This window comes from Periophthalmus magnuspinnatus, chromosome 8 (assembly GCF_009829125.3).
Source record: "Periophthalmus magnuspinnatus isolate fPerMag1 chromosome 8, fPerMag1.2.pri, whole genome shotgun sequence".
NCBI lineage: Eukaryota > Metazoa > Chordata > Actinopteri > Gobiiformes > Gobiidae > Periophthalmus > Periophthalmus magnuspinnatus.
The window spans coordinates 27,533,206-27,561,205 of NC_047133.1; the positions used below are offsets into that span (position 1 = coordinate 27,533,206).

General features: G+C 41.0%; 4 protein-coding genes across 7 annotated transcripts; 3 read left to right on the plus strand and 1 right to left on the minus strand.

The window, feature by feature from the left end:
* The first annotated feature begins 239 nt into the window (after window positions 1-239).
* Window positions 240-14,667, plus strand: LOC117374923 (trinucleotide repeat-containing gene 6C protein-like). Of its 2 annotated transcripts, none has more exons than XM_033971146.2 (18): window positions 240-420; window positions 1,158-3,527; window positions 4,401-4,586; window positions 4,747-4,913; window positions 5,019-5,096; window positions 5,203-5,418; window positions 5,506-5,640; window positions 5,726-5,845; window positions 6,209-6,292; window positions 6,359-6,596; window positions 6,686-6,850; window positions 6,965-7,141; window positions 7,215-7,364; window positions 7,678-7,782; window positions 8,085-8,303; window positions 8,400-8,473; window positions 8,587-8,726; window positions 8,812-14,667. In XM_033971146.2, the coding sequence occupies exons 1-18, from the start codon at window positions 396-398 to the stop codon at window positions 9,197-9,199; spliced, it is 5,037 nt and encodes a 1,678-aa protein (XP_033827037.1). In that variant the 5' UTR covers window positions 240-395; the 3' UTR covers window positions 9,200-14,667. The 2 variants fall into 2 exon arrangements, 1 of the variants encoding a protein (XP_033827037.1); XR_008648788.1 differs by lacking the exon at window positions 7,678-7,782 and having other exon boundaries at window positions 245-420; window positions 8,812-14,220; window positions 14,252-14,667.
* On the minus strand, window positions 10,796-17,793 carry LOC117375394 (uncharacterized). 2 transcript variants are annotated; one of them, XM_055223944.1, is made up of 4 exons: window positions 17,742-17,793; window positions 16,926-17,276; window positions 16,685-16,734; window positions 10,796-14,897 (listed from the first exon to the last, which is right to left on the minus strand). In XM_055223944.1, the coding sequence occupies exons 1-4, from the start codon at window positions 17,788-17,790 to the stop codon at window positions 14,691-14,693; spliced, it is 657 nt and encodes a 218-aa protein (XP_055079919.1). In that variant the 5' UTR covers window positions 17,791-17,793; the 3' UTR covers window positions 10,796-14,690. The 2 variants fall into 2 exon arrangements, with proteins under 2 accessions (XP_055079919.1, XP_033827583.2); XM_033971692.2 differs by having other exon boundaries at window positions 16,685-16,791.
* Window positions 17,794-18,056: 263 nt separating this feature from the next.
* On the plus strand, window positions 18,057-20,492 carry LOC117375395 (zona pellucida sperm-binding protein 3-like). The gene is made up of 8 exons (XM_033971693.2): window positions 18,057-18,606; window positions 18,835-18,950; window positions 19,094-19,197; window positions 19,263-19,437; window positions 19,521-19,638; window positions 19,781-19,863; window positions 20,092-20,255; window positions 20,341-20,492. The coding sequence occupies exons 1-8, from the start codon at window positions 18,223-18,225 to the stop codon at window positions 20,490-20,492; spliced, it is 1,296 nt and encodes a 431-aa protein (XP_033827584.2). The 5' UTR covers window positions 18,057-18,222.
* A 2,611-nt stretch (window positions 20,493-23,103) lies between these two features.
* Window positions 23,104-28,000, plus strand: c8h17orf75 (chromosome 8 C17orf75 homolog). Of its 2 annotated transcripts, XM_033971147.2 has the most exons (10): window positions 23,104-23,379; window positions 24,277-24,351; window positions 24,714-24,839; window positions 24,919-25,047; window positions 25,175-25,235; window positions 25,306-25,425; window positions 25,516-25,580; window positions 25,660-25,799; window positions 25,870-25,973; window positions 27,200-28,000. In XM_033971147.2, the coding sequence occupies exons 1-10, from the start codon at window positions 23,234-23,236 to the stop codon at window positions 27,407-27,409; spliced, it is 1,176 nt and encodes a 391-aa protein (XP_033827038.1). In that variant the 5' UTR covers window positions 23,104-23,233; the 3' UTR covers window positions 27,410-28,000. The 2 variants fall into 2 exon arrangements, with proteins under 2 accessions (XP_033827038.1, XP_033827039.1); XM_033971148.2 differs by lacking the exon at window positions 24,277-24,351 and having other exon boundaries at window positions 23,108-23,379.

A 28,000-nucleotide genomic window follows, 5' to 3' on the forward strand; every position in this document is an offset into this window, starting at 1 on the left:
GTTGAATACAAGCCTACTTAAGTCTTACTTAATTAATTCTTACTTGCTGAATGGGGTACGTTTTTGCTGTTTAACAACATTCACTTCCAATGCTGATATTGTGCTTCTCTGCTTCTCTGACACACTCCCTCCCCCAAACAGACCTTTTCAGAGCTTTTTTCCAGTGAGAGTGAATGTCCTCCATCAGTGCGAGATATAAATAAAGCCAGGGGGAGGCAGTAGCGCTGTTGGTGGGAGGAACTGAGTGTGAGGCTGAGGAAGGAGGAGAGAAGGGCTGTCTCATGTCGTGCAAGAGCTGTGCAACTTTTTGGCTATATTTGCGAAGCTTGGTGCACTCAGCAGACATGCACTGAGAGAAGGATGGTTGTGTGGTACATAACGTAACTCTGGGCAGGATGGTTGGCAGACACCTCTCCTCAGGTATTTTACAGCACTGCTCAGTTTTGCACTCCTACTATGACTTTACATTTCAGGATAGCTACACTGCTGGCATGGATTGTGTTGCAACAGTTTGTGTATTTTTGAGGTTTGACAGGCCAGGGGAATAAAATAAGGGAGACTTGCAGCTTTAACTCGCTGCTCAGGTCTTTTTGGCTTTGGTTCAGGGCTGAGAAAATGGCGGTCCAGCACTTCTAAGCAGAGTGACGCTTCTGTGCTACAATGCTGTGTTTGTCCTTTTCTTTGCTCACTCACTGCCTCCTCTTGTGAAGTGCCTTTATTAACAAAAATCTGATTTAAGGACATATGCTTTATCTATGCAATACTTCTGAATAGCTTAATTTGTTACCTACATGGAGCAAGTACAGTATGTATACATTTTCTAGGTATTGGGTATTCAAACTGCATATTAACATTTTTCCAAGTGTGTTACATTTCCTCACCAAAAACATTCCTGTGATTGTGTTTCTTTCATGCATGTTTGCTTGCAGAAGCTGTCTCCTCAAAACATGTAAATGCAGAATTTCACTGTTAACTTTGCCCATCAATTTAGTGTTAGCTGCTCTCTAAACAGTGGTCAACAGGCACTAAACAGGCTCTCTGACAAATAACCCCCAAGGTTAAAGGTTATATACCAATGCAGAAGTATTTCAAAGGGACTGTATGAAGCAGAATGAAGCTTTACAACTATTGTATTTTGTTTCTTTTGTTTCTTTCAGAGCTGCCCTCACAGAGTGGGCCTGGAGCGCAGTATGATAATCCCCTCTGGGGCCCACTGCCAAGCAACAGGAGTGCCACAAGTGTTGCAACCTTAAACAATCTCTCTTGCTGGGATCAACTGATCATTGACCGGGAGGAAACTGAGGCTTGGCCTTCTACATCCTACAGACAGAGGCAGGCCACACCCGAAGGATGCCCTGTGGACACTAATTTTGGTCACTTGACCATTAATACCAGTAGTATTTGTAGTACAAGTATGGCCACAGGGGCTAACAGCCAAACTGGCCACTTCTCTGCCAACCACCTGAGCAGCAAGACCAATAGTGGGCCCAGCCCTGGAACCAGCATGCTCTCTAGCCAGGTGGCAGCCAATCGCAGTTGGGGGTCTGGACAGCCCCACTGCCCCTCTCAGTCTTCAGTGGGGGTCGAGGGAAAGGGTGACAGCCCAGTTACTGGGGGCAGCAGGGGCTGGGGCTCATCCTCATCTTCCACCACTAACTTTAACTTGAACTTAAACCCTAATGCCAACCCATCAGCCTGGCCCATGTTGGGACATGATGCGGCTGGCAATGGGGCAGGCAGCTCAGGGGGAGCCAGTTCAGTGTCTCCCCCTCCATCTACCCAGACCAGCACCTGCACTGGAGCCAACACTAACAGTAACCCTGCAGGGGGCAGCAGCGCCTGGGGTGGCACCATGGCCTCTGACAGCTTGGAGCCAAAAACCACTCCCTCCACGAATGTGTCTTTCAGTTCAGAACCTCAGAACCTTAAAACTGATGGACCAAATTTCTCAAAGCAGGAACCCCCAAGCCCCATTCACAGTTTGTCTGGTTGGGGTAATACATCTGTTGGCTGTCACCAAGAAGGTCCACAGGTTAATGGAGAAGATGCCAGCTCAACATGGGTCAAAAGTGGGGATTCAAATGCACCTTCATCTAAAAATGGCTGGGACTCAGGCTGGAGCCGTGGAGGTAGTGGAGCAGGTACCTCTGGAGGCTGGGCAGAGCCACCCAGGGGGGATTGGGGAAAGCCAAAAAGTGATGATCCCCAAGGAAGCTGGGATGCTCCCACTTCTCCTCCCCAGGATCAACAGTCCAATCCCTGGGGTCGAGCTGTGAGCACAGCTGGTGCCAGTGAGGGGAGCAGTGACAGCATGGAGGGACATCCCCGCTGTAGAGACCGCTCATCCAGAGATAATCCAGCTCCTCTCATTCCCTCCCAAGACCTGGATCCTCGTGTCTTGTGTAACACTGGCTGGGGTCAGACCCCAGTCCACCAACACACCACCTGGGATATGGAGGACAGTAAAAGGAAAAATGTAGGTCCTGATTCATGGGGCTCAGGTCCAGCTGTTTCAAATGACACACAGGGGCACCCCACCAACATGGCCCCGTCCCACAGGACTGACTCTGTCAGTAAACATGATGGGCATCCTCCTCTGGTGGCTTCAGGCTGGAATGGAAGTACTCCTGCTCCAAACCAGAGCACTTCTGGCTGGGGAGATGGACCCAACAACAACAAACCACCAGCTGGGCCAAGTGGCTGGGGAAGCCCTACAACAGGAGGCCAAAACACTAATATGCCACAAAAAGGAGGTCAGTCCTGGGTAGAGGAGAAATCTACTGGTTGGGAGTCTCATGCCAAACCTGCATCACAAGGTTGGGGCGATCAACCCAAACCTCATGGCTGGGGCAATAGTGGTGGGAGCAATAACACAGGAGAATGGGGAGAATCAAGTGAGAGCAAAAAGAGTCCGACAAATGCTGCCTGGGATGGAGAGCCAGGAGCCTGGAAAGAAAGTTCACGAAGCTGGGGTTCATCAGCACCTGGTTCTGGAAACTCTGAAACTGCAAGAAACACAGGCTGGGGAGAACCTGTCTGTCAGCGCCCCAGTGGACCACCTCAAGGATGGGGAGGCAAATCTAATGAGGGTTCTGCTGGTGGTGGAGCTATGGGTTCCTGGGGAGGAACAGGCCCAGTCAAGCAGCCTGTTGGCTGGTCGGGTGGAAAACAGGAGCGCACTGAGCCCACAGGTTGGGAGGAGCCTTCTCCTCCTTCAATCAGACGTAAAATGGAGATCGATGACGGAACCTCTGCATGGGGTGATCCCGGTGCCCACAACAAAAGTGTCAACCTGTGGGACCGGAACAATCCAGGAGTGTCCCAGACTAAAGCTAATGCTGTCGGAAATAACACACCGGGGTCCAACACCAACCACTCTCAGCCTCACAGTCAGCCCTATCATGGCCCCCCTTTACAGAGCCACAGCCAAAACCCCCCAAACCCAGGCCTCACTGGTGGCCCTATGGATCCTGCTGCTCCACAACCCCCTGTACTACCTCACAACAGAGGCCCTCCTATAGCTCAAGGTAAATACACTCATATCCCTTTAATGTATGTTGATGCTAAGTGCAACTTTATGTACACTTTGGTTCATACTTTTCATACTATTGTCTATACAAATTTAAAGTGTTAAACATGAAAGCTGATTAGTCACTGAGCCCAGTGAACTGTTAAGCTTCAAGTTGTTGATCCACTTAAAGAAGAAATCTTGACCTACTTTAGTCTCTTGGGATTTACATTTGCTTGTTTATTCAAATGAGTTAAGCAGTACTAGTTCTACTCTGAGTGTCTTTATACCTTCCACTCAGTCATATGTGTAGTTGCTCTGACAACCCTAACTGTCCTGACCCAGAAGAATAATTAGAGTTTAATGAAAATGATAGATTGACTATAGGCTATTGGAGTGTGTGATTGTATTGAAACATCTGTCAGAATGTGCAATTGTCTCTGAAAGAGACAGGCACCCCCTGAGTCTGTGAACTTGACCCATCCCGGTCACAGCATGCAGACAATGTTCTCAGAAAAACATCATGAACATTGTTTATTATTGTAATCTGTGCTTGAGAGAAGGGCTGGTTACATTACATTCATTGATCGTGACAAAACCTTGGCACAACTCTAAGGATACAACCTTTCCATAGTGAGAGCTCTTATGAATCTGGCACAGATGAGGGACTTCCAGCCAAGCTTGATTAATTAGTGCCAAAATATCAAATGGTATTTTCTTCTTTGAAAATGCAAACCCCACATATTAATCACATATTTCTGTTAAGATATTTAAGTATAACATGTGTTCAACTAATACATGCATTTTGATGATGATGATGAAATATCACAGTGACAGATTCTGTGCATGTATTTATTGTACAAATTTTAGTGTGTCTTTGTTTGTCATTCAGGTTGGGGAGACATGCCTAGCTCCCACCCAAAATCAGAGAGCTCTTGGGGAGAACATGCACCTTCTCCAGCCAGTGTGGACAATGGGACTTCAGCATGGGGCAAACCAACATGTGGTGGTTGGGGAGACAACACGCCAGAATATGGCAGGGGCAATTCAAATATGACATCTGCATCTTGCAAAACTGGTAATGTGTCGAAACGTTTACCATTTATTTTATATGACATTATCTCTTGGCCTTAAGGACCTTTGTCACTTGAGCCTTCTAAATATTATTTGAGACTGACCTCTAGTGGACATTTGGGAAACTGTTTGGTCTGAGAATTTTGGTTTTGTTTCTTATTCAGCTCCAAAACCTATGCAAGACAGTTGGGGAGGCGGAGGAGAAGAGCTGGGCCTGTCTGGAGGTCAATGGGACACGGACGATGGAGATATGTGGAACAGTGCTGCTTCTCAGGAGAGTAATTCTTCATGCAACTCTTGGGGCAATGCATCCAAAAAAGCTCCCCCAAAAGTAAGTTCCAAATATGTTTGTTGTTTATTAATTCAGTATTGATACACTTTCAGTACATATGGTTAAAATACAACATTTATAAATTATGTTTTTGGTGTATTACAGGTTAAAGTACAAGGGAAGCAAGAAGATGCCTGGATAATGAATCGTCTAATCAAACAGCTGACTGACATGGGCTTTCCGGTGAGTAATTGTTGTACTGTGAAATATATGTACATTATTTTATATTAGTGTTATGGTCAGTTTATTATCACTTTCACTAAAGTCTACATTTTGCCTGACTGTATAGAGAGATCCAGCAGAGGAGGCACTGAAGAGCAACAACATGAACCTGGACCAGGCCATGAGTGCCCTGCTGGAGAAGAAGACTGAGCTGGATAAGCGGGGAATGGGCGTAGGCCATGACTACAACAACGGGCTCATTAATAAACCCATGAACTGCCCTCGGCCTCAGCTTCTGTCCAAAGACCCTGTGACAGACCCCCGCTTGCCTTTCATGGATAAGGTCTGGGCAACATTTAGAAATTAATAATTTTCTGTGCTCAGTGTTGTTTTTTTAATGAAGTCTTATTATCTCTGTTTTGTATGGCAGATGCAGAGTGGAATGTTTGGTGGTGGCAGTGCACAAGGCCGTGCCATGCAGGCCCCTCCCCAGCCTCCTGTGCCACCGCTCAGCTCCTCTCAGCCCAATCTACGTGCTCAAGTGCCTCCCTTTTTGTCCCCTCAGGTATTACACTACCTGTGTTACAGGGCTGAATAGTGTACACACTACGTAAACTCAGAATAACCCGTGATAATAATATTTTTTACAGGTTCAAGCACAGCTCTTACAGTTTGCAGCAAAAAACATTGGTCTGAATCCTGCACTTTTAACCTCACCTATAAATCCTCAACATATGACCCTCCTGAATCAACTGTACCAGCTGCAACTGGTGAGTTCAGTCTTTTTTTAAGCATGTTTTTATTTCACATGGTTTGCCACATCAAAATATACATATTTATAAACACCATATTTACTGATTAATGGATAATTTCCTTTCCCCATTCCCTATCAAAAGAAGGTGGAACCCAAAAGAAATTATATGTATATATATATTATATATATCAATAGTACAATAACATAACTACCTGTAAAAAAAAATTAATAAAAACAAATACAATAAAAAGTGAAAGTCACGTATAAAACATGTATAATAAAAAAATCGATGCATTTTTATGATACATTCTTGTTTTGTTTGTTTTACCATATAGCAATTTTGTATAGAACTGATGCCTTTATTTTATCTGTTTCACAGGCATACCAGCGTTTACAAATTCAGCAACAGATGTTACAAGCCCAACGCAATATTTCTGGCCCCATTCGACAACAAGAGCAGCAAGTACGTTTCCATCAGGAATGAAAGCAGTTATTCCTAACTTTAATGTTCATATTGAATGTCTTTTAGGTTGCCCGTACAATCAACAACATGCAACAACAGATCCAGCAGCACCAGCGACAGCTGGCACAGGCCCTGTTAATGAAGCAGCAGCAGCAGCCTCCTCCAGCCCACTCTGGCATGCATCCTGGAGGGAACAAATCCGGCCTGGACTCTTTCCCAGGTCACCCCCAGGCTCCTGGCCTCTCTGACTTGCAGACCAAAGACCCACAGTCATCTGCTAATGCCTATAGCCCCTACTCTCTTTGTAAGTGGGATAAACTGTAATTTCTATTTCCATGCATTTCAGTACATTTCTAAAGTAAGTTATTTTGCTGTTGTTGTTGCTTTTTTCAGCTGGATTAAACTCAAACATGAATGTAAACTGCTTAGAAGTGGGAGGTCTGTCTTTGAAGGAATCTCCCCAACCTCAATCACGCCTTTCACAATGGACACATGCCAACTCTATTGAAAGTATCTCTGAAACATCCTCCCCTTTAGAGCCCAGCCTGGGAAAGCATGGTGAGCAACTATGTTTATAAATGTCCCTTTTCACCTCAAGTGTTTTATAACATAGTAAATATCGTCCTCTTACCTACCTTATGATACATTTAGAATCATTCCTTTTCTCATTAGGTGCCAATCTGGGCCCCCCTGGTAAGTCCCCGCAGCTGGAGGATTCTTTCAGCCCGTACAACCTCATGTCAAACTCAGAATCTCCCACAAGCCCTCTGGTCCCTCCTGACAACTGGGGGCCGCCTAAGGGCAGCAGTGATAAGATGGCCAATGGGACCAATATTAACTGGCCACCAGGTCAGTCATGATTTCATGAAAACTTTATTTTGAAATACATAAAAACAAAGTATAAAATAAAATATATGTCCAGAGTTCTGCCCTGGTGTCCCCTGGAAAGGTCTACAAAACATTGATCCGGAGACCGACCCAAATGTGACTCCTGGAAGTGTCCCCAGTGGGCCCACCATCAACACTAACATCCAGGACGTTAACCGCTACCTGCTGCGGGACCGGAGTGGAGGTGAGCTCAGGCCATAGTGACCATGGGAACATTCATTCTCGCAGTCAGAGCATGCGCAGTGTGCTTGGGCTTCTTTTGTGCAACCTTCTTGATTCTGCAGCTGTTACTGTTCTATTTGGTTGGCTTTTTCTCCTTGGACAGCTTTAATACTTCCACATACCCATTTACATTTCTATTTTAACTATACTACTTTGTCTTTTTCTACTTGGGTTAAGTTTGTCATAAGTCATGTATATTTTCTTTTCTTTCATTTCTCTCTGCTATCATTCCTTATTTTTGTCTGTCTATTTTTGTGTTGCTGGTATCTGCTTAGGCTCTTCTCCCACTTCATCTCAGGCTCTACCTTCCTCCACTGATTGGCCAGTCAATGCTTGCACTAGCTCGTTCAGTCTGTCGCCTCCGGAGGCAGACAATGCAGGTACAGTTTGTATATAACCTTGTTAGACTCGCTCACAAGTTTCATCAAAACCATTATTTTATTTCTAAAAACTTTCTCTCTTGACCTTGCATTGTACCATATTAAATTAAATTGTCACATCACAGAGATCTTGTTTTAATATGATAATGCATTTATTTCCCTCAGATTGTCACTGGGATGAAAATTGTCCAGCCTTACATACGCTTTTTTATTTTATGTTTTAAGATTTCTCTGAATGAGAAAGTGACTATAAGAACCTTACCTCTAGTTACAGTCTTGTATAAATACTTTTGTTCGTGCAGGTAAATTGGCAGAAATTAAATCAACTTGGTCACCTGGTCCCATACCTCACAGCCAGGCATCTCTTTCCCATGAGCTGTGGAAGGTCCCACAGGGGCCCAGAAGCAGCAGTGCAGCACCAAGCCGCCCTCCTCCCGGTCTTACCAACAACAAACCCTCTGCTACGTGGGCTGGCACCACACTGGGGCTAGGTCAAGGCTGGAGCAGCTCCTACACCACAGGTGCTAATATTATTTTAAAAAATACATATAAAAATAATTCAAGGAGCAATGACAGTCTTGAAGATGCTATGAGATTCTTTTTACTTTAATTTACAGCAGGCACCACATGGAGCACTGACAGCTCCCCCAGGACCAGTAGCTGGTTGGTTCTTAGAAACCTTACTCCACAGGTACAGTTATACTGTATCTTACATACTATAAAGAGGGATTTCATAATACTTACACTTTATACACTTGGATAATGTTATAAACTATCTAATAATGGATTGCTCGTGTGTCATAGATTGATGGCTCAACCCTGCGGACACTGTGCATGCAGCATGGCCCTCTTATCACATTCCACCTCAACCTGACTCAAGGCAACGCTGTCGTGCGTTACAACTCCAAGGATGAAGCTGCGAAAGCTCAGAAGTCTCTTCACATGTATGCTCTTGATTATTAAATGGTTGCTTATATCTTGATGAAATAATAACAGTTACTCAAGCCATTTTATACATCCTTTTGGCAGGTGTGTGCTTGGTAATACCACCATTTTGGCAGAATTTGCTGGGGAGGAAGAAGTGAACCGATTCTTTGCACAGAGCCAGTCACTTGGTGGAACGACCAGCTGGCAAGCCACTCCTGGCACTAATCAAACACGGATGGGCGGGACTGGCTCAGGTGTCACTCATCCCATTGGTCACTCTCCGCACTGGAATAACAACAGTGGAGGCGCAGGGAGTGGAGGTGCTCTCGGCACAGGAGGAGCTAAAACAGGAGAGCTGCTCTGGGGCGGTGTACAGCAGTATTCCAGCTTGTGGGGTCCCCCTAGTGGAGAGGAGGCTCGTGTGATGGGGAGCCCCACCCCAATCAATACACTGCTTCCTGGAGACCTGCTTAGTGGGGAATCAATGTAGCCCTCACAAGAAAAGTTTAAGTTTGCAAATCAGTGTGGAGATAATCAGTGTGGTACACGGTTACCGAGGGACAAGGAGAGGGATCACTGCTGCTCACCGTCCTCTGCTTTTTACCCCCTGATTTTAACATCTCAATTTTATTTTTTTCTCATTGAGATATTTTATTCAGTGTTGAGGTTTTATTTTTGGAGATACAAAGAAAGTGAACCTTACAACACAATGTAAGAAATGTGGAAACTTGCACCTCAGAGATCCATATGAAGCATCATTCCCTTCAATCAGAGCAGTTTGGACTCCACATCTGTATTTCTCAGCACTAATATTAGCCTTAACCTTTTCCTGCCCTGTTCTTGTTCACTCTGTACTTGGTGAAGAAACATACAGACTCATGCACACCCTTATTTCTGAGCCAGTGAAACCTGAGTGAGAGTCAATGCTGCTGAAGACTACCCCAAATAACCACAGCTCAAACTCCATTGCACCATGCTCAAAGGGAATGATGCAACTTTGTTCGCCTTGTTCAAGCCATTTATTTTTTCTAGTGTGTTTTTCCATTGAAAACAAAGCTAAGAATATTATATTATTCACATGTGTCTCAATCTTACTTGGTGGCATCATTACATATCCAGATGTGGATATGATGAACAATAGAATGAACCACTGCTATTACAAGTGAACTGCAAAGACAAACACTTAATGCACCTCAATCCACTGCAGGACTCCTGTAGTTTGGTCTCAGTCTTTGACCCTCTCACTGATGTTGTGGATAACCTCAAGTCGGTGTGTAGTTCCTCGCTCCACCAACAAAAACACCATTTCATGTGATGTGCAATATAAGCCACAGACTACCGTCCATGCAACCCATCATCACCTCTTAGAGAAGAGGAAGACTACAAGGAATGATTGAACTGCAAACTATTTCTACCCCCACCTTAAAACTGCCACTAACACCTTTCCTCTCCCCTTGTGAATGAGGGGGCTTCAGCGAGGGGCTGGTCTTAAAACATATTCTGCCTAAAACACAAATTTAACTCAAAGCACTTGTTGGACCAGCCTCCTCTGCAGCCACATATGCCAGTGACTAGTTTGGGGGAGAAGATTGGACATGTGTGTACGTGTGTGTGCGTGTGGGGAAATAGCATCAAACCAAATTAATCTGGAAGACCAGAATACCTTTTTTTATCCAAATTTACATCAACAGCTGTTTGTAAACAAAGATACTGGTTTGTGAATATGTGGTCAATCATAGCACTTAGCAAGAGTATCACTGCTAATACACCCTCAATGCCAACATGTTGAAGAAAGGAGAAGTGACCATGGCAACAAAAAAACTATTTACAGTGGCTTCTATACTTTTTTACTCAACTTGGATGTAAGGATTTTTTATCCTTCATCTCACATGTCTGTGAGAACCTGAAGGATGTTTAATATGGTAGCAAAGTGAAGGAAAATGCAAAGAATGAACTGACTCATCTGATGAGGAGTGCCATGCTCTTTGTCAAGTAAATATCACTGTTACATCACATTTTTCTTGATTCAGATCTCTAGCTTTGGTGTCTGGAAACTTTCCACTTAATTCTGCAGGGGGGCTTACCGGTACTTTTTAATTTCTCTCTGTGAAGAGGCCCTGCCAACTTGTGGTATATCATGGTCACTGAGTGCCTGTCTGCTGCAGAGTGCACTGCTCCGCTGCGGTCCTCATCCCTCTCCCTGCAGACCCCTGTCAAACTGGCTTCTCCCCATCTTCCCCTGGACCTCCAGGCCAAAAGCAGCTCACTACGACTACTGCGCCACCCTCCTCTTCCATTTTCTCTCACTTCTGCATTGATCACTTTAGCCTGATGCTGAGGCACTTGATGTGTTGTACTTATTTCATTTGTCTGTGTACATTTTCTTGTAAAGTTGACTGATGCAGTTGCATCAGTCTGATGGTATAGTTTTAAATATAAATGCTGTTTCATTTTGATTTCCCAGGCCCCCCGTCTGCTTTGTCAGCAGAACCAGTGTGTGGTTTATAGGTACGGCTTATGGTCAGCCCATACAGACACTGATGATATTAATAGAAACAGGCTTTTGGTTCTTAAGTGTTGTGCCGTGCAGGACAAGGTCTCCACTCCACAGAGTGAATGCACCTTCTTTATAGTGGATGGGGCACAGCCACAGTGGTGCTTTATGTTTTAACTCTGGGAGTGCTTAGTTTCAACCACCTCCATTGAGAGCAGCCTTCCAGATCTATGCAAAATCAAGGAGGGATTCAATCACAGCCATTCAGATTTCACAGCCATGCTCCACATCTGCCAATGTCCACTTCTTTAACCTTTACTACCAGGCAGCTTCCCTTGGGCGTCCGAATCAAATGTGAGGGACACAGCTACTAAACACTAATGACCTGTTGAGGGCACTGTTGGTTGGCAAACAGTCACTTTTGGCATCTTGTGCCAACTGGCTTTTCCTCTCTGTACTTCCACCGGGCAGTATCATAGTGAAGAAAGTGAAGTGTGTTTTTGTCTGCAGGGCATGCACAAAGCTCTGGCAGTAACGTGCAAGGAGTAGGACAGGACAAGCCTCTGGTGCTGGTTTCTCACTGTCAGGGGATTGACACTTTAGTGGACATACACGCTGCAGAAGTTGGGGCCAGCTGGTCCCTGTTTGTGTCTGTGCACTGTTTATTGATCACATCGGGTACATCTTTCTAAAAACCAAAAACATTATCTTTTTTCATCATCAAAGTTTTTTGCAAAAACTGAAAAAATGTTTCCGCTGTGCCCTCCAAAGCTAAGGTGTTTCCCTGTGAGCTCTCCCCCATTGGAGGGAATGCTGTAATCAGGGTGTATGGACCTGCATTATGAAGGTCATGACATAATCATTTCAAAATAGCTGGCTTTAGGGTCAGACCTAAGCTATCAGCAGAAACAAGAACACATTAAGTTTGGTACCAAGTCTTAAATTTTGGGGGTTGTCCCTCTTCCAGAGTCGTGCCAGACTCGACTAAACAATCACTGTTGCCTGTTGAGTGTGTCTATTCATGCATTTACTCCACACTGGACTTGAATTAAGAAACTGAGTGTAAAGTGACTTTGGACTTGAGTGTTAGAAATTAAATATTATTTCATTAGTCTTTTGGTTTCAATAAGCATCTAGAATTTAACTAATAGATGCTTATCAATCACTGATCAGACAAGGGTTGGCCAGAATGATTTTAATTTACAAATTTCAAAAGGCCTAGGCTGAATATGCACATATAAGCTCGTACACAGTGCACCACCATAGTGCACTTTGTATGACTCTGTTTCCACTTAGCCAATGCCCACCCCCTGACATTATATTCCCTACAAAGTTCATATCAACATATCAGAGTAATACAAAATAATGAACGAAATACTTGAATCAAAAGAAGCGCCAATAATGTAATGTGAACACTTTTTGTAGTCGTTTTTTGTCTCATTCATAAACTTCAGAGATTTTTAATAGTATCAGAGTGAATCCAATTTGAAATGCGAGTGTTACAGAAAAAAAGAGTCAATTTTTCATCTTGAGTGTTTGCACAAGACTGTGTACTGTATGTCGTATGAATGTTTGTGTGTGGGTGACTGCGGTGGGCTCTCCGCAATGTGTTTAGTTTAATACAGTATACTTTTGTTGATTTGTTTTACTTATTGCTTGTCAAATGTATATTCTGATGTTAATTGTTACTAGCCTCTAGCATTGCACTGAGTGTCAGCCTTGCCCCTGATTCAGCTAAATGAACAACATGATACAAGTACTATGGGGAGGTCGGGACAGTTCATGTGTAAAAGTTTACTCAAGGACTAAAATAAGTGTGTTTTACAAATGTTACATTTATCTACCTTAGTGGCTTTCATTGTGGAATAATCCAAGAAAGTGTGGATCATATTTGAGTATTGCACCATTTTCAGACTAAAAACAAAACAAACAAAAAAATCAAATACTATGTAAAAATGCAGCAAAAAAAAGTGTTTGCAGAGCAGTGGCCATAGTAAGGATAGAAGGACTTCATCTCTCCCAAATCTTAGCAGTGGAGAGTGGAGGTGGACAGGAGACTGAGCCTGGGCTGTGATGGCTCTTTCATAGGTGCCTACCTTTTTGGTTGTTAGCTTTTGTTCTGTCACTTTTGTTCAACTGACTCATGTTCTTTGTTTTCCTGAAAGGCCACTGACGGTTTACGTAAATATATTTTTCCAGAGATGAAACACAAAAAGTTTAACGATGGGATTGTAAAAAGGACAAATGCTTCCATTTTAAAGTGCAACAAACTTCACAAAATGAAGATGGTTGTTTTTTCAAGCTCTGGGATTGAACAGTGTGTTCTTTTACAATTTTGTTCTGTGTTAATATTAATTTCTAAAGCCTGTATGTTTTATGTTTATTATATATTTTCCATTATATATGAAAACTGAAAAAAATATATATTGCTCACTACCTTGCACACACAAAAAGTGGATCTTGTCTCAGGAAGGCCAGGGTTCCAGAGTTTCAACTCCACGCCATTTTAATGTACATTTTTTATGATTAGTTTAAAAAGGTGATTTAAATTTAAGCACTGAAAGTTATGGATTTCCGAAGAAAAGCAAACTTTTTGTTTCTAAATCCGTAGCAGTTACGTAATAACCAAATACTGGACTCTGATAAAATGTGCTTTATATGTAAATCTATATATAAAAATTGCTTTAGGTTAAAAAGTTAATAATTTTGATTGTGAGAAAAAGACATGAGTAACATGCAAAATGCTGTTTGAATCTTTTTTGTGTGTTTTCCTGAGGTCCCGTCCTGACTGAATCAGGAATATTGTGCATTGCTCTTTCCTCTTTCTCTCCCACAGCGTGTATTTTGAAAACAACTTAAGAATGAAAACAGACTTTTCGTGGAACATTGTTCGCACTGAGCTGGTTGTAAAGGATCATGAAACTATGCACAAGTGTAGGGGACAGGTCAGGGGAACTCTTATTTGGGCTACATTCAGGTGGCCCACTATTGCAGGGGTGAGGTTTGTTTTTTTGTTTGTTTTTTTTTTTGTTTTTTTTTAATAATGAGAGGGTGAGGGTTGGAGGGATCTCTGCCTTCTGGCCCCTCCTCCTCTGATCCGGATTGACCTAGCTCTACATCACCATGCTGTGTATTCCTAAAACCAATGAGCATCTCACTCTAGCACTGTGGGATTCTAGCCTGTTGCCCTCAAGGGTAATTTTCTCAGTTGTTTTTGTGGGGATATTAGAGGGTGGGCTATATGGGACTAGGGCTGCTTTTTGCCTTTTTGTTTTTGAAATAATAAGTAAAATGTCTGTACTGAGATTTAATGAAAAGTCAGTGGCTTGTAATGTTTTATTTTTCTCTGTATATCTTTCTCCTCATAGAATGTGATTGTTACGACATGCACCGAAACAAATGTTTTCATCAACTATGGAGCTTCTTTCAAATATTAATAAAATAGCATTTTTCTTGGCTGTTAACATTGTTGTCTTGTTAGTTGCTTTTAATCTCCTATTTTCAGTTGTCTGGGGCAGGCGTAGTAATTGTCTTGGGGCTGTCTGTACTTTGGGTTGGCGTACACAGGAAGCCGCACTTCCTCCAGGTGTGTAGTCCGTTCAGCGATATTCTGGGACACAGTCTGCTTCTTCCTGCTCATTTCCACATAGATGGGAGCAGAAGGCTGAAATGTGTGGTGCTGATTGGACTTGACCTAAATAGTGCAACACATAAAACATTTTACTCTACTGGTAACACATGTTTTGTTAATCACAACAGTTCTTACATGGGGTGCTAGTAGAGTATATTAGTGTTTGGGTATTTTAAACAAAGGCCAAATTGCAAAAAAAAATAGACATTTGGATGTTTTTGTAGAAATCTAGTATTGCCAAATAATCAAAAATAGTTAACAGGTTGAGAGTTTGCTTACTGGCATTGTGTCCCTGGGAAAGACACCTTACTCACCCCACTGGTTATCATCGTTTCATACCACCTGTCCCTTCTCCCAGTACTACCCTTAATTTCAACTGTATTGACTATGCTAAAACTAATAAAATTATACAATACTTATCAAATTTGAAAGCCAATGATTACTGGGGACTTGACAGCATATTCATCAGAAAACACAAGAAGATGTTAAAAACAACTATAACCCAAATTAACAAATCAGTCAATGAAACTCTTTTCAAAATAGCAGTCATAACACCAATTTACAAATCTGGTAACAGAATAAACATTTATATTCTAACTGAGACAAAATACCCTAGGGTTAATTTGGACCAAACTTTTTTTTCACAATGGACATAAAAAAGTGTCAGATACAACATCTCTTCCATAAGACACATAAGCTTGACAGTCAAAGCCACTTTCACATATTTCAATGCCATGATTATTCCACACATGACCTACTGTGTGTCCTGCTGGTCTCAGGCCAATGAGAGCACGCTCAAGTCTTTCAGATCCATCTATAATCAGGCATCAAAACCACTTCTCTATCATCATGGTAATATCCTCAGTAAATACAAAATGCTCAATTTTGACCATTTAATTTTATATTCAAATCTAAGAAACCTGTTCAAAACTAATAGTAATGCAGCTCCACCACCATTGGAAAAATGTATTAAACTTTGTCTGAGCAAACTACTCAATCCACTCGGTCTTCTGTGAACCAAAATTGCAAGATTCCAAAAAGATCTTCAGCCTTTGCACAGTGTGCCTTTTCTTTTCAAACCATCAGACAGAGGAATCAGCTTTCAGCTGAAATAGTCTGTAGATCTTAATAATTTCAATAGAAATTTGAAAAAGCACACTTTGGATCATCAAATGTGTCAACATCATTTAAGTTTATTTGTACTATAATGTATTCACTGTAAATACTTGCAGATAATAATAGCAAAGAAAAATATAAAATCTGTCAACTGTCAGTTCAAACTGAAGAAGAGGCTTGGATGAGCAATAAAATGTCTTCACTCCTACAACATTTTGTCCAGTTGACAGATTTTATATTTTTCTTTGCTATGGATCAGACCTGGATGACTGAGGGATTACACAGATGTATATGCACATAATGATTTTTAATATCTATATCGACTTAAGGAAATATAATGTACTGGAAATTTTGTCGTATTTTACTGCTAATGTTAATGATAAATAAGGTAGTCTTATTATGTAATTGTAATGAAATATGTATTTTTCTTGTGTGTTCACCAGCCCAATGACTGCACATGGAAAGTAGCAGTAGCTAAATCTGATACAAATCATCTTTTCTTTTAAGAAAGTAAAACTCATTCATCTTAAGTAAGATGAATGAGTTTGTACATTGTCCCTGCTAAATAAAGATAAACTAAACTAAACTATAACAAGCATGAAACTTGTTGCATTAATACAAAAAGGGGCATCCAAAAGAAAGAAAATGTTCTAAATGTTAAATGTTATTGAATGTATTATGGCCTACCAAGCTTTTCTGAAAATTGACATACAACAGAATAATCTAATACTCACACAATGTGCTATGCCTAGCCCACAAATGATGAGCAGAATAAGCACAGTTGCTGCAGAGATGGTGAACAATACAGGTGGATGAACAGATGAGCATGGGCACAACTTTTCTGTAGAATAATTAGATTTAAAAAAAAATATTAAACAAAAATGAATCATCAATCAATATACCACAAATCTAACACTATCCCATGACTTTAACAGTCACTGTAATACAGGAATCAGGACTGCATTAATCACATACCTGTTGATTCAACCAACAAAAAGATCTTTTGGTCATAGATGAAATGTTTTGATGAGTTGTCCTCTGTCATCTCCCAGAGGTACAGCCCAGTGTCCCCAGACTCCAGATGCAGTAAAGTGACATTGACTTGTGCAGAATGGAGACCCCCATGGAGACCCCCATTCAGCCAAAGGCGCCCTCTGTGTTTGGGGCTCACCCTGGCAGGATCACCTCGGCTTAGGGACAGCAGGGTGCTCTGGCTGTGGGTGCCACGGTGGTACAAGTGCAGCTGGGTACTGTGCTCCGTGATCGGACAGGACAGCTCCACAGACTGGCTCTCACTTACACGCCAGAATGCCACCTCTGCGAAAACTAAAAGGCAACACTGCATTTTATATCAATACATTGTGGCTTACCCCTTAAAACTAAAAAATAAGAAAAGAGAATCAACAAGGCTTTTCACTCATTATGTCCACATCTGATGACTATAGTCTATTTGGACTGATAGATGAATTCAGTCATTAAAGATTCAACAAAGCTTAGACACTAGTCCTGAGTCAACATAACAGTTAACTGTAACTACAATAGTATGAAGCCTATGGTTGAGGAGCCATATGCTGACAATGTAGGTCCCACTTCGAGCCAATTAACAAGAACTTGACTAACATTTTAAAATTATTTTAAATAATTTCACTGTAAGCTATTTCGACCATCTATTTAATTAATGATGCACAGTAAACAATATTTTATTTTTAAACATTAGATCTAATTTAAGCCTAAATAAATAGCTTATAAGCCGGCCCCATAAACTATAAAATCTATGCTCCTTTTTCTTACCTTTACAGATCTGACTGAAGAAAAGAACTCCAAACAGTGCCATCTCCATGTGTCTGTCTACACAGAAAGGCATTATACGATATTGCAAGTTCAGCCACAGGCCTGCCCCTCCTATTTCCTATTCCGTTTTGTTCTTATTTAGTTTACTTTACCTCACAACGTGAATAGAGGCTGCAACTGTCACCCACCCACTTCTTCCTGGAGTATAGGCCTAGTCTAGCCAAGTGTTTATGTATAAAAATCTAAATTTGCATGGGATGGATGATATGCTTGATGCGTTGCTGGAGAAATCACATCTACGACGTCATAAAAAAAGAATTTGGGTTGTTGAAAACGTGACCAAAAGGATGTTTTTCCTCCAGTCAGAGCGTGCTGCGGGTCAATCAGTGTTAAGAAGGCGCAGGTGTGCACCCGCGCCACTTTAAACTGCGCCCCAAGCCACGCTCTTTTGTCTGTTTTCTATACAAACTGTACAATTTTAATGTTATCTATGGGGACTTTGTATTTTGTGACTCTATTTGGCGTTTTGTTGACTGAGCTTTATGCTGTCCCACCTTTTGTTTTACCGTCAAAACAGAAAGCATATCTTGAGACGCCTCGGCTCACAGGAGGCCGGGGCAGCTCCCCGAACCACCGGGAAGCGGCTGATGAAGAGCGGGAGCAGATCAACTCTGTGACCGTGAGCTGTCACCCGGACTCACTGGAGATTGTTATCCAGGCTGATCTGTTCGGTGTGGGCTCCTCAGTAAAGGGCAGTGACCTGCGACTGGGAGTGGACAAAGATGAACAGTGCAAAGCAGTGGTGTCTTCTAATGATGAATACAGGATCACTGCTGGACTGTTGGACTGTGGCAACCAACACTGGGTAACAAAAGTCCTTATGGCAAAATGCTATCTTAGATGGTTCATGACTGGAGATCCCACCTATTTTTGTGTATGACACAAAAATATAGCTTTTTTCCCTCAGCCGAGACATGACACCAGAAAAACGAAAGTCATAGAAAAAGTTTACAAAAGTTTTTTTTTAAATGAGAGATTTTTTTTTTGATAGTTTCCCAAATCTTAACTTTGTGACCTTACTTTCTCTGTGCAGATGACAGAAGAGTCCCTGGTCTACACAAACCTGCTCATCTACTCCCCTGAGTCCTCTACAGGTGGTGTGATACGGATGGAGGAGGCTGTTATTCCTATAGAGTGCCACTATGAAAGGTGCAGACATTTTTGACCTCACATTTGAAAATGTGGCACCGATTTGTTGTACTTGGCTAAAGCCATAGCTTCAGAAGAGAATTATTTTACTGGGGCTTAGTAGCTCACAAACCACACTGACATTTCTTCATTTGTTTTTCCAGAAAATACAGTCTGACCAGCTCTGCACTCTTTCCTACCTGGATTTCTTTTGTGTCCACAATGGCGGCAAAGGAAAAGTTGAACTTTGTTCTGAAAGTCATGACTCGTAAGTGTGGTTGAAAATGTTCCCATTAGAACTCATCTGATTCTTATGGCTGTGATCCTGTGCAGCTGACTGGCTCTACAAAAGGAACTCCAATGTGTTTTACCTCGGTGAGCCCATTCACATTGAGGCGTCAGTCAGACCTGGACATCACATGGGCCTCCGGGTGTTTCTGAGCTCTTGTGTGGCAACCCTAACCCCAGATGAGCACTCCTCACCCAGATATGTATTCATTGAAGATGGGTAAGCAATCAAAACAAGTTTGGCTCTAAAAAGACAAGTGTAAAGCTCAGTGTGGCACTCACTCCTCACTACGCTCACTACAGGTGCCTGCTTGACTCCCAAATTCCTAATTCAAGGTCCCAGTTTTTGTCAAGAGTTCAAGATGACAAGCTTTACTTGGTTATCGATGCTTTTAGGTTTCAAAATGAGAACAGAGGAGAGGTGAGCTGAATGATTGATCTATAATAAATATATGTATGTGTGTGTGTGTATATGTATATATGTATATATATATATATATATGTATATATATATAAAAACATTTATTTATATTTAAAATAACTTGGTATTGTCTTGTTGGCAGCTTTACTTCACCTGTGAGATGACTGCTGTACCAGTGAATGATGCAGATTCACTAAATAAAGCTTGCACTTTTATTAACGGAAGGCAAGTCTTATCCGCTTGGTTTCATTTGTTTGAAAATTACAGCAGATGCCCTTCTCAAGAAGTCTTATGTAGGAATTAAGAATTATTACAATCCTATTTAAAATATGCCAGGAGGACATGCAACATAAAAAAAAATGCAAAAATTCCATATGCTTCTGCTTTTGTGGTTTCCCTGGTGAAAAGGATGCCTCTATGAGGTTTTGTATGCTATGTGTGCTTCATTTATAGGTGGCGTTCAACTGATGGTAATGACTATTTGTGTGGTTACTGTCAAACCCAAAATGAAGAGGGCTACAGCCAAGACCAACTGAGTAGCCCATTCAGTTCTCGAGGGTTTGGAAGGCCAGCAAAACCTGAAACCCTCTGGAAAAGTGGATTAAAGAATGACCAGGGTCAGTCTTTTGGGCGGCATTATATGTTTAAGTTCTCAGCACTAGATAATATGTGTGTATTCTCAGAATGACTTTGGTCTTTCAGAACGGGACAAAGAGGCCACAGTTGGTCCACTTCTGGTTCTCCCAGTTGAGAGGAAAATGGAGTCAAAATTAAATCTACCTTTGTACGGCAGCGCCTGGAGAAGTGGAGTGCCTCAAAATACAGGTGATCTGAATAATACTTGTATGATGTAACCTAGTAGTTCAAGTGTTAATTGGGGAAGTATAGCCTTCTTCAGTGACAACTTGTAGTATATGTTTGAATTCTCAGTGGAAAAGGGGTTTTTGGTTCCTGACATTTCACCCAGCTTAGAGGAAGAAGCAGAGAATGTCTCTGAGTCTGAGGAAGACTCTCCAGATGTGACAGATGTTGATGAAGGTAAACCAAAAAAAGATTATTCTGTGGTTTTGGTGAACATCTAATGATTTTTCCACAGCTGAATCTGGTGACAACGAAACATCAGAGGAAGAACAGGCAGAACATGGTTTTGATGTGTTGCGTGAAAAGATGGACCCAGACTTCATATTCAAAGTAAAAGAAGTCCTGGAAAATGAAACTACAGTTAGTCCCAGTAATGTCAGCCCACAGCCAGATGTTAATTTGACTACCTCACTGAATGATGCACACTCTGACTTTACCATTTCAATGGAGCCAAAGAGATAATAAACATGTTTTGATAACCTTTTTAAATGTGTTCAGTTTGGTTCTACCACAATAGAACTCAGAAATGTCTATGGTTTACTGAAGATAACTGGGTGTTTTTGCCTACTAGTGATGGGACTTTTGGCTCTTTTAATGATTTAAACCTCCTAAGACCCGAGCTCTTGCAGGACATGCTTTAATATCTTTGTCGTTTGGGCTGACAATGAGTGTAAAAACAATTCTTTTTACATTATGTAGTCTGACAAAAGTGATGGAAATTCAATGTCCTCATATGTGGACATTTTAATAGTTTTTGCAAAACATTCTAATGTTTTATCAAAATTAAGTATCTGAACACAGCAACATTTGTCCTGAGTAAAAACACAATGAGAAACGATAATTGCACCTCTTGGAACAATGTGTGAAGAGCTGCTGACAGGAGCAGGAAGACCTATGTCTTTACTACTACTACAAAAAAAACAAAAAAAAAAACTCAACTTTCTAAATTGAACATTTTTGCATTGTTGCCTAGACAACCCAAAATATGTTGTCCACATACACTCACCTGAACGATTATTAGGAACACCATACTAATACGGTGTTTGACCCCCTTTCGCCTTCAGAACTGCCTTAATTCTACGTGGCACTTATTCAACAATGTGCTGATTCATTCTTTAGAAATGTTGGTCCATATTGATAGGATGCACATCCAGGGCACGAAGCTCCTGTTCCACCACATCCCAAAGATGCTCTATCGGGTTGAGATCTGGTGACTGTGGGGGCCATTGTAGTACAGTGAACTCATTGTCATGTTCAAGAAAACAATTTGAAATGATTTGCGCTTTATGACATGGTGCATTATCCTGCTGGAAGTAGCCATCAGAGGATGGGTACATGGTGGTCATGAAGGGATGGACATGGTCAGAAACAATGTTCAGGTAGCCCGTGGCATTTAAACGATGCCCAATTGGCACTAAGGGATCTAAAGTGTGCCAAGAAAACATCCCCCACACCATTACACCACCACCACCAGCCTGCACAGTGGTAACAAGGCATGATGGATCCATGTTCTCATTCTGTTTACGCCAAATTCTGACTCAACAGAAATCGAGACTCATCAGACCAGGCAACATTTTTCCAGTCTTCAACTGTCCAATTTTGGTGAGCTCGTGCAAATTGTAGCCTCTTTTTCCTATTTGTAGTGGAGATGAGTGGTACCCGGTGGGGTCTTCTGCTGTTGTAGACCATCCTCAAAGTTATGCGTGTTGTGGCTTCACAAATCCTTTGCTGCATTCCTCGGTTGTAACGAGTGGTTATTTCAGTCAACGTTTTTCTTCTATCAGCTTGAATCACTCGGCCCATTCTCCTCTGACCTCTAGCATCAACAAGGCATTTTCGCCCACAGAACTGCCACATACTGGATGTTTTTCCTTTTTCACACCATTCTTTGTAAACCCTAGAAATGGTTGTGCGTGAAAATCCCAGTAACTGAGCAGATTGTGAAATACTCAGACCGGCCGTCTGGCACCAACAACCATGCCACGCTCCAAATTGCTTAAATCACCTTTCTTTCCCATTCTGACATTCAGGTTGGAGTTCAGGAGATTGTTTTGACCAGGACCACACCCCTAAATGCATTGAAGCAACTGCCATGTGATTGGTTGACTAGATAGGTGAGTGTATGTGGACGCCAGGTCCTAGGAGGTTAAAACTTATGATGAATGTTTTTGGGTTGGGTTTTTTGTGCACAAAGTTCTCACTCGTGTCGCCTGCTCTTCTTGTAAATTTGTGTCGCATGTAAATTTGTGTCGCATGTAAATTTGAAAAGGACTTTTTTTTTAAGTCGGGAAAAAGATCCGGACCAACCATTCACATTAAAGGAACCTTTCACGAACGTCACTAGTAATTAAAAGGTAAACAACAATTGTACTGTGGCGACCTCTGCTGTCCATTTTTGTAATAATTATATCATTCTATTCATAGAAGTGTAAAGTTTTAAATGTTTTGTGCGTCTGTTTGAACAATTTTGACTCTCCTAGTCGACCGTGATTCACTTTTGCGTAGAGATAAAATTATAAAATGATTGCGCGGAACCAACGTACGTCGTACGTTTCCAATACCAGCCGGTACATTTAAAGTGAACACTGGGGTAACTGCGCTTGCGTGGAGGACATTGAAATGTAAATACCTTGCTAGAGCTTACATTTTGCTGTTTTATTTCAACGTATACAAAGATAGAAATCGGAGATACAGATTTCAGTGCGTTTATTGTGACTGTAGTCTCGGCAGAATCATGTTTACTTCACAAACGTCGTCCTTCGTTCAGGATTCAATCGATGTGGAAGAGAGGGACGATTTTGACAATGAAGACATTCCTGCATATAGTCAAAAAATCCAGCTAAACTGCTATTATGTCATCTATCTTTATCAGGGCACAAGGTAATCATCTACCTTTATCAGGGCACAAAGGGAACGTCAACTGTTTTGTAAATGTGGAATGTAATGAGGTAGATGCAATAGTAAAATTATTGTACAATTCTAACTTTAAGGCGGGCTCATTTGTGCTTTAAGCTAACCTACAGGTACTCTAAGCGCTAACTTTTTGGAAGGTCCATCACCTGCTTGTTTACATAGAGATGTTGCACCGAATGATATTCATTTTATCCAGCTTGCATGCCTTAGAGTCTTTAGATCTCAAATACACTGAATCATTACTTTCATTACATTACTATAAACAGATTCGATCTGTAGTGGTCTGGTTGCATTATTTATTTGTCTGACGTAGAAATGTCCGTTTAATGCCGTACTATGGAAAAATACAGGCTATGTAAACATCTACATAGAGACGAGAAGGTGGCGTACTTTTCATCAGAAATGTTTTAGTGTATATTTGAGAGCAGCTGTCAATACTTTCTCCACTCTGATTTGACATCTGCAACGACTGAGGTTATTTTTTTTAGCATATTCATTGTGACATCGTCCTCAAGGGGTTTGCACAGACAAAATTTATGATAAAATAGCCTCAATGGCTCACATTTGTTCTAATCTTATTATGATTGTGCAATTCTTAATTATATTTTTTCTTAATTATATTTTTTGTTAATTATTTTTCATTCTTAATTTTGAAAGTTTTCAAATGCATCAAACTTATTCCACCATTTTATTTAAGCTTTTTGGTTTACCTAATTTAAAATTCCTTTACATGCTTTTACAATCTTTCCTCTATAATCTATTGAGAATAACTGTTGATAATCAGTTAACGTTTGGCTGATGCTGAACTGAGAACTTTTAAGCGTTTTCAAAAACTGGGAGTAAGTAAACTGTGAATTGTCTTAGATCTGAGACTACTGGGGAAAATGTGGCATGGAACCAGCGACGAGCAGATTCTACAACAAGTCAGGATTACTTTAGGTAACAAAGGGTCTCCACTGACTCTCGTGGTTGTTTCTCTTTGACTTTCACTGTCATCCATGTGCTGCAGTTGGAAATCAAGTCATCATGGAATTTGTATATTTTGTCCATATTTGTCATTGCTGTATGGCTGAATTAAATGTAAAAGCTCTTTTTTCAGATCTTGTTTACTGTGCTGTACACTTATGTCTGTTCATGACTCTTTTGATTTGCAATACTTGGCTGGTGATCCTCTCATTGATTGTGTGTTGTGATGGATGTGGCTTTCAGTAATCGGCCATCATCTCTCCATTGTCATCACTAACTTCAGATTCTACATTATGCATGGCTTTTTAGTTGTCAGTCTCCTCTTTCCTCTACAGTTTGACACTCATAGACAGCAGCCTGCCAGCAGAAGCTGAACCAGAGCTAAGAACCTACATTTCAAGGAGGCTGAGCAAAGGAGCACTTCTTGGAGGGATGGGAAACATTGCCACAGTAGAGCTCAGGTAATAACGTGCAATATTTTATAATTGAAATATGTTTACATGTGACTTATTGTTAATAAATGAGATTTATTTTCCCCAGTATTCCTGAGCAGGCAGTGGGCTGCTACTGCTGCCTTCTGGAGCAGGAAAGGTCCCCTGAACAGCCCGATTCTGATGGCAATGGATACGTCATTTGCTTTATGGGCGGTTCTGAGAAGGGGCTTAACCTATATCCTTACCACCACTGGCATTATTTTGGGGTAATTGCTAGAAATGCATTGTGTGTCAACAAAGCAATATACGATAACTTTGAACAGTTTACATACAAGCCCTACCAAATCCTTAACTAAGTCTACATTTAGATTAGAGCTGGACAAATATGTCCAGGGTCTAAACAGCAGTCTGCAAGCTCCAGAGGTAAGCACTTGTAACTGTAATATTTTGTTCTAGTTCACATTTAATCTTCTTGTGCATCTGTTTCTGACAGCTGAACAATCTTGAGACAGAGGTGCGACCCTACCTGAGCCGCTGGTATGAAGAGTCTGTAATGCACATTCACCGTGTTGTGCAGTTGGTCCAGACTAACATAAGTTTTTTACTACATGCAGTAAGTTGTTTTGTTGTTTTTACTTTTAATCCACTTTAATTTTGATTTTGGTGAACTTTCAATTTTTCCCCGTAATTGTTATTCATGTAGGCTTTGAGTCATACACCTGTAGAAGTAATAAATTCCGATGAGCGGACAAGGGCAGATGTGTCCAGGTGAGAAAACCCAGTAAGTTTCACACTGCTAATCCTAGCCACATTATCATGCCGTTATTAATTATGTGCTTTATATTAGGTTCATCAAAGCTGCCAGTTTACAGGGCCTATCCCAACAGGACAGTACAGCAGCTTCTCTATGTAAAGCCATGTCTGAAGATATACACACAGATCTCATCATAGACTGTGCAACCAGCCCCCCCACCCTGAGCAACTCTGGTGACCACCACTTCTTTACGTTTGTATAAAAACAAATGCAAGTGCCAGTCTAATGTTTTTCCTCTTTTAGTCACCAATCGTTTCTGTGATGACTGGATTCAGGCCTTTCTAAATGCGGCGGAGCGCTGTAACCCTTTCCTGCTTCGACAAATTCTAGAAAACTTTAAATTAAAGGTACATGCATGCCCCAGTTTTTATGCTGTATAAAAACATGTTAAAAATATTAGGCCTTGTTATTTCTTTTTTTTTTTTTACTTTTAAAAAATTTGGTTAAAGATTGTAGTTGTGAATCTACGTTAAAATTAATTTTTTATTGTATTATATTGTGCACCACATAATCATTTTGGGCACGACATACTCACACAATCTCAGGACAGCCTTTTAAAAACCTTTTAAATAGTGACATTGCTTTTAATAGCTGTGATAATCATAGTATAAACCATAAAAACCTTTTTTTGTTTTAGGTCATTTAGGAAAATTATTTCTATTTGCTAAATCCCAGAATAATGAGAAATGGATTTTTTAGGCAATTTTTCATTACTTTCTTCAGTCAGAAGTTTACATACAGATTACTATGCCTTCTAACAATTTGAGAAAACCCAGATGATGATGTCATGTCTTTGACAGTTTCTGATTTTATTGTTTATTGACAACATTTGAGTTCATTAGAGACACCCCTGTGGATGTATTTGAAGACACACCTGAAAAACACTGAGCAAAAGCTCTTGTGAAGATGCTGCTGAAGCTGGTAAGAGTGTGTCATTATCCACAGTGAAACGAGGACTGTACCGACATGGACTGAAAGGCCACTCTGCTAGGAAGCCATTACTCCAAAAGAAACACAAAAAAGTCAGATTACAGTTTGCAAATGCACACAGGGGCAAAACCTTAATTTTTGAAGACATGTCTTGTGGTCTGACGAAACATTTGGCCATAATGAGCATCGTTACCTTTAGAGGAAAAAGGCGGAACCTTCAAGCTTGAGAACACCATCCCAACTGTGAAATACGGAGGAAGGATATCCATAATGTTTGACCCAGGTCATACAGTTTAAAGGCAATGGTACCAAATACTAATGAAATGTATGTTAACTTCTGACTTTGAAGAAAGTAATGAAAAAATATAAATCATTTTGGTAATCCTAATTGACCTAAAACAGGAAACATTTAGTCTGATTTCATGTCAGACAGTGAGGAAAGTACATAATACAAAGTGCCTTTGTATAATGTATGTAAACCTCTGGTTTCAACTGTATATAAATACTAAAACAACCATGTCTGTGTTAGTCCCTCAGTCATCCAGATAGGGTCTATAGGAACAGATAGATCCGTAAAACAGCCATTTTATTGTGTTAATTTGATACTAAAATGAGTTTAAAATGTCTATGCTGTAACACTCAGGCCATCCAGGACATGAACAGTCTAAAGAGGTTTGTGCGTCAGGCGGAGATGAGCCACTACGCGCTGTTCCGCTGCTGTCAGTTTCTGCAGAGTTGTGGGAATGGCGATGTGCTGCTGCAGAATGCCCGTTCTGAGCATAGTGACAGCACAGAGGCCTGCAGCATCATCAGTGTCCTGGAGGAGGTCATCAGAGAGCAGACCCAGGCATAAACGCCACAAGGGCCAACAATCATCCATGCATAAAGGTGCTCTATGTAACTTTGAAGAGTGAAGGTTTCACTTCCTGCTTGTCTTCATGGAAATGTTGGGAATTTTGCATATAAAGTTCCACAGTTTGACATTGAGCATATTTATCTTGCACTTCCATTTCCTGACAGACCCGCCACCAGAAAAGTTACATGGTGAATTAGAACTTGGTGGTTAACATACCATCAATGTTTACGTTTTACCGCAAAAAATCTATACAAGATGATCTATAGTGTTTTTCCTACCAGTGATTCCTTTACAATTTTGGTTTTGTGGTTATAGAAAAAAATGTGCATAATTATTATTCCTTGAATTATGCATTCAAACTTCAGTAATCACTACAACATTTGGAGTGCTCCTCAACTGCCCTTAAATTATTATTACTCTATATTTACTGTTAATAACACTAGGCACAAATCACTTTGATCCTTTGCTTATTATCTTGTATGTCTGTCTTTCTCTAAAAAACAAAACAAAAATATGCATATTATATAAACAAATAGATTGTTGGCTTTGTAGAATGTCACAGTAAAATGTGTTGGTTTATAGTTACAG

What these genes read in the sequence shown, in the direction of transcription:
- LOC117374923 (XM_033971146.2), top strand. Translation starts at nt 396, where the DNA reads ATGGTTGGCAGACACCTCTCCTCAG. An exon ending in TCCGGAGGCAGACAATGCAG is followed by an intron (nt 7,783 to 8,084) that starts GTACAGTTTGTA and finishes TTGTTCGTGCAG; the next exon opens with GTAAATTGGCAGAAATTAAA. An exon ending in GAGCAGCTCCTACACCACAG is followed by an intron (nt 8,304 to 8,399) that starts GTGCTAATATTA and finishes TTTAATTTACAG; the next exon opens with CAGGCACCACATGGAGCACT.
- LOC117375395 (XM_033971693.2), top strand. Translation starts at nt 18,223, where the DNA reads ATGTTATCTATGGGGACTTTGTATTTTGTGACTCTATTTGGCGTTTTG. An exon ending in ACTGTGGCAACCAACACTGG is followed by an intron (nt 18,607 to 18,834) that starts GTAACAAAAGTC and finishes TTCTCTGTGCAG; the next exon opens with ATGACAGAAGAGTCCCTGGT. An exon ending in ATAGAGTGCCACTATGAAAG is followed by an intron (nt 18,951 to 19,093) that starts GTGCAGACATTT and finishes TTGTTTTTCCAG; the next exon opens with AAAATACAGTCTGACCAGCT.
- LOC117375394 (XM_033971692.2), bottom strand. Translation starts at nt 17,790, where the DNA reads ATGGAGATGGCACTGTTTGGAGTTCTTTTCTTCAGTCAGATCTGTAAA. An exon ending in CTTCAGTCAGATCTGTAAAG is followed by an intron (nt 17,277 to 17,741) that starts GTAAGAAAAAGG and finishes GTTGCCTTTTAG; the next exon opens with TTTTCGCAGAGGTGGCATTC. An exon ending in GGCTAGGCATAGCACATTGT is followed by an intron (nt 14,898 to 16,684) that starts GTGAGTATTAGA and finishes TGCACTATTTAG; the next exon opens with GTCAAGTCCAATCAGCACCA.
- c8h17orf75 (XM_033971147.2), top strand. Translation starts at nt 23,234, where the DNA reads ATGTTTACTTCACAAACGTCGTCCTTCGTTCAGGATTCAATCGATGTG. An exon ending in ACAAGGGCAGATGTGTCCAG is followed by an intron (nt 25,581 to 25,659) that starts GTGAGAAAACCC and finishes GCTTTATATTAG; the next exon opens with GTTCATCAAAGCTGCCAGTT. An exon ending in CCCCACCCTGAGCAACTCTG is followed by an intron (nt 25,800 to 25,869) that starts GTGACCACCACT and finishes TTCCTCTTTTAG; the next exon opens with TCACCAATCGTTTCTGTGAT.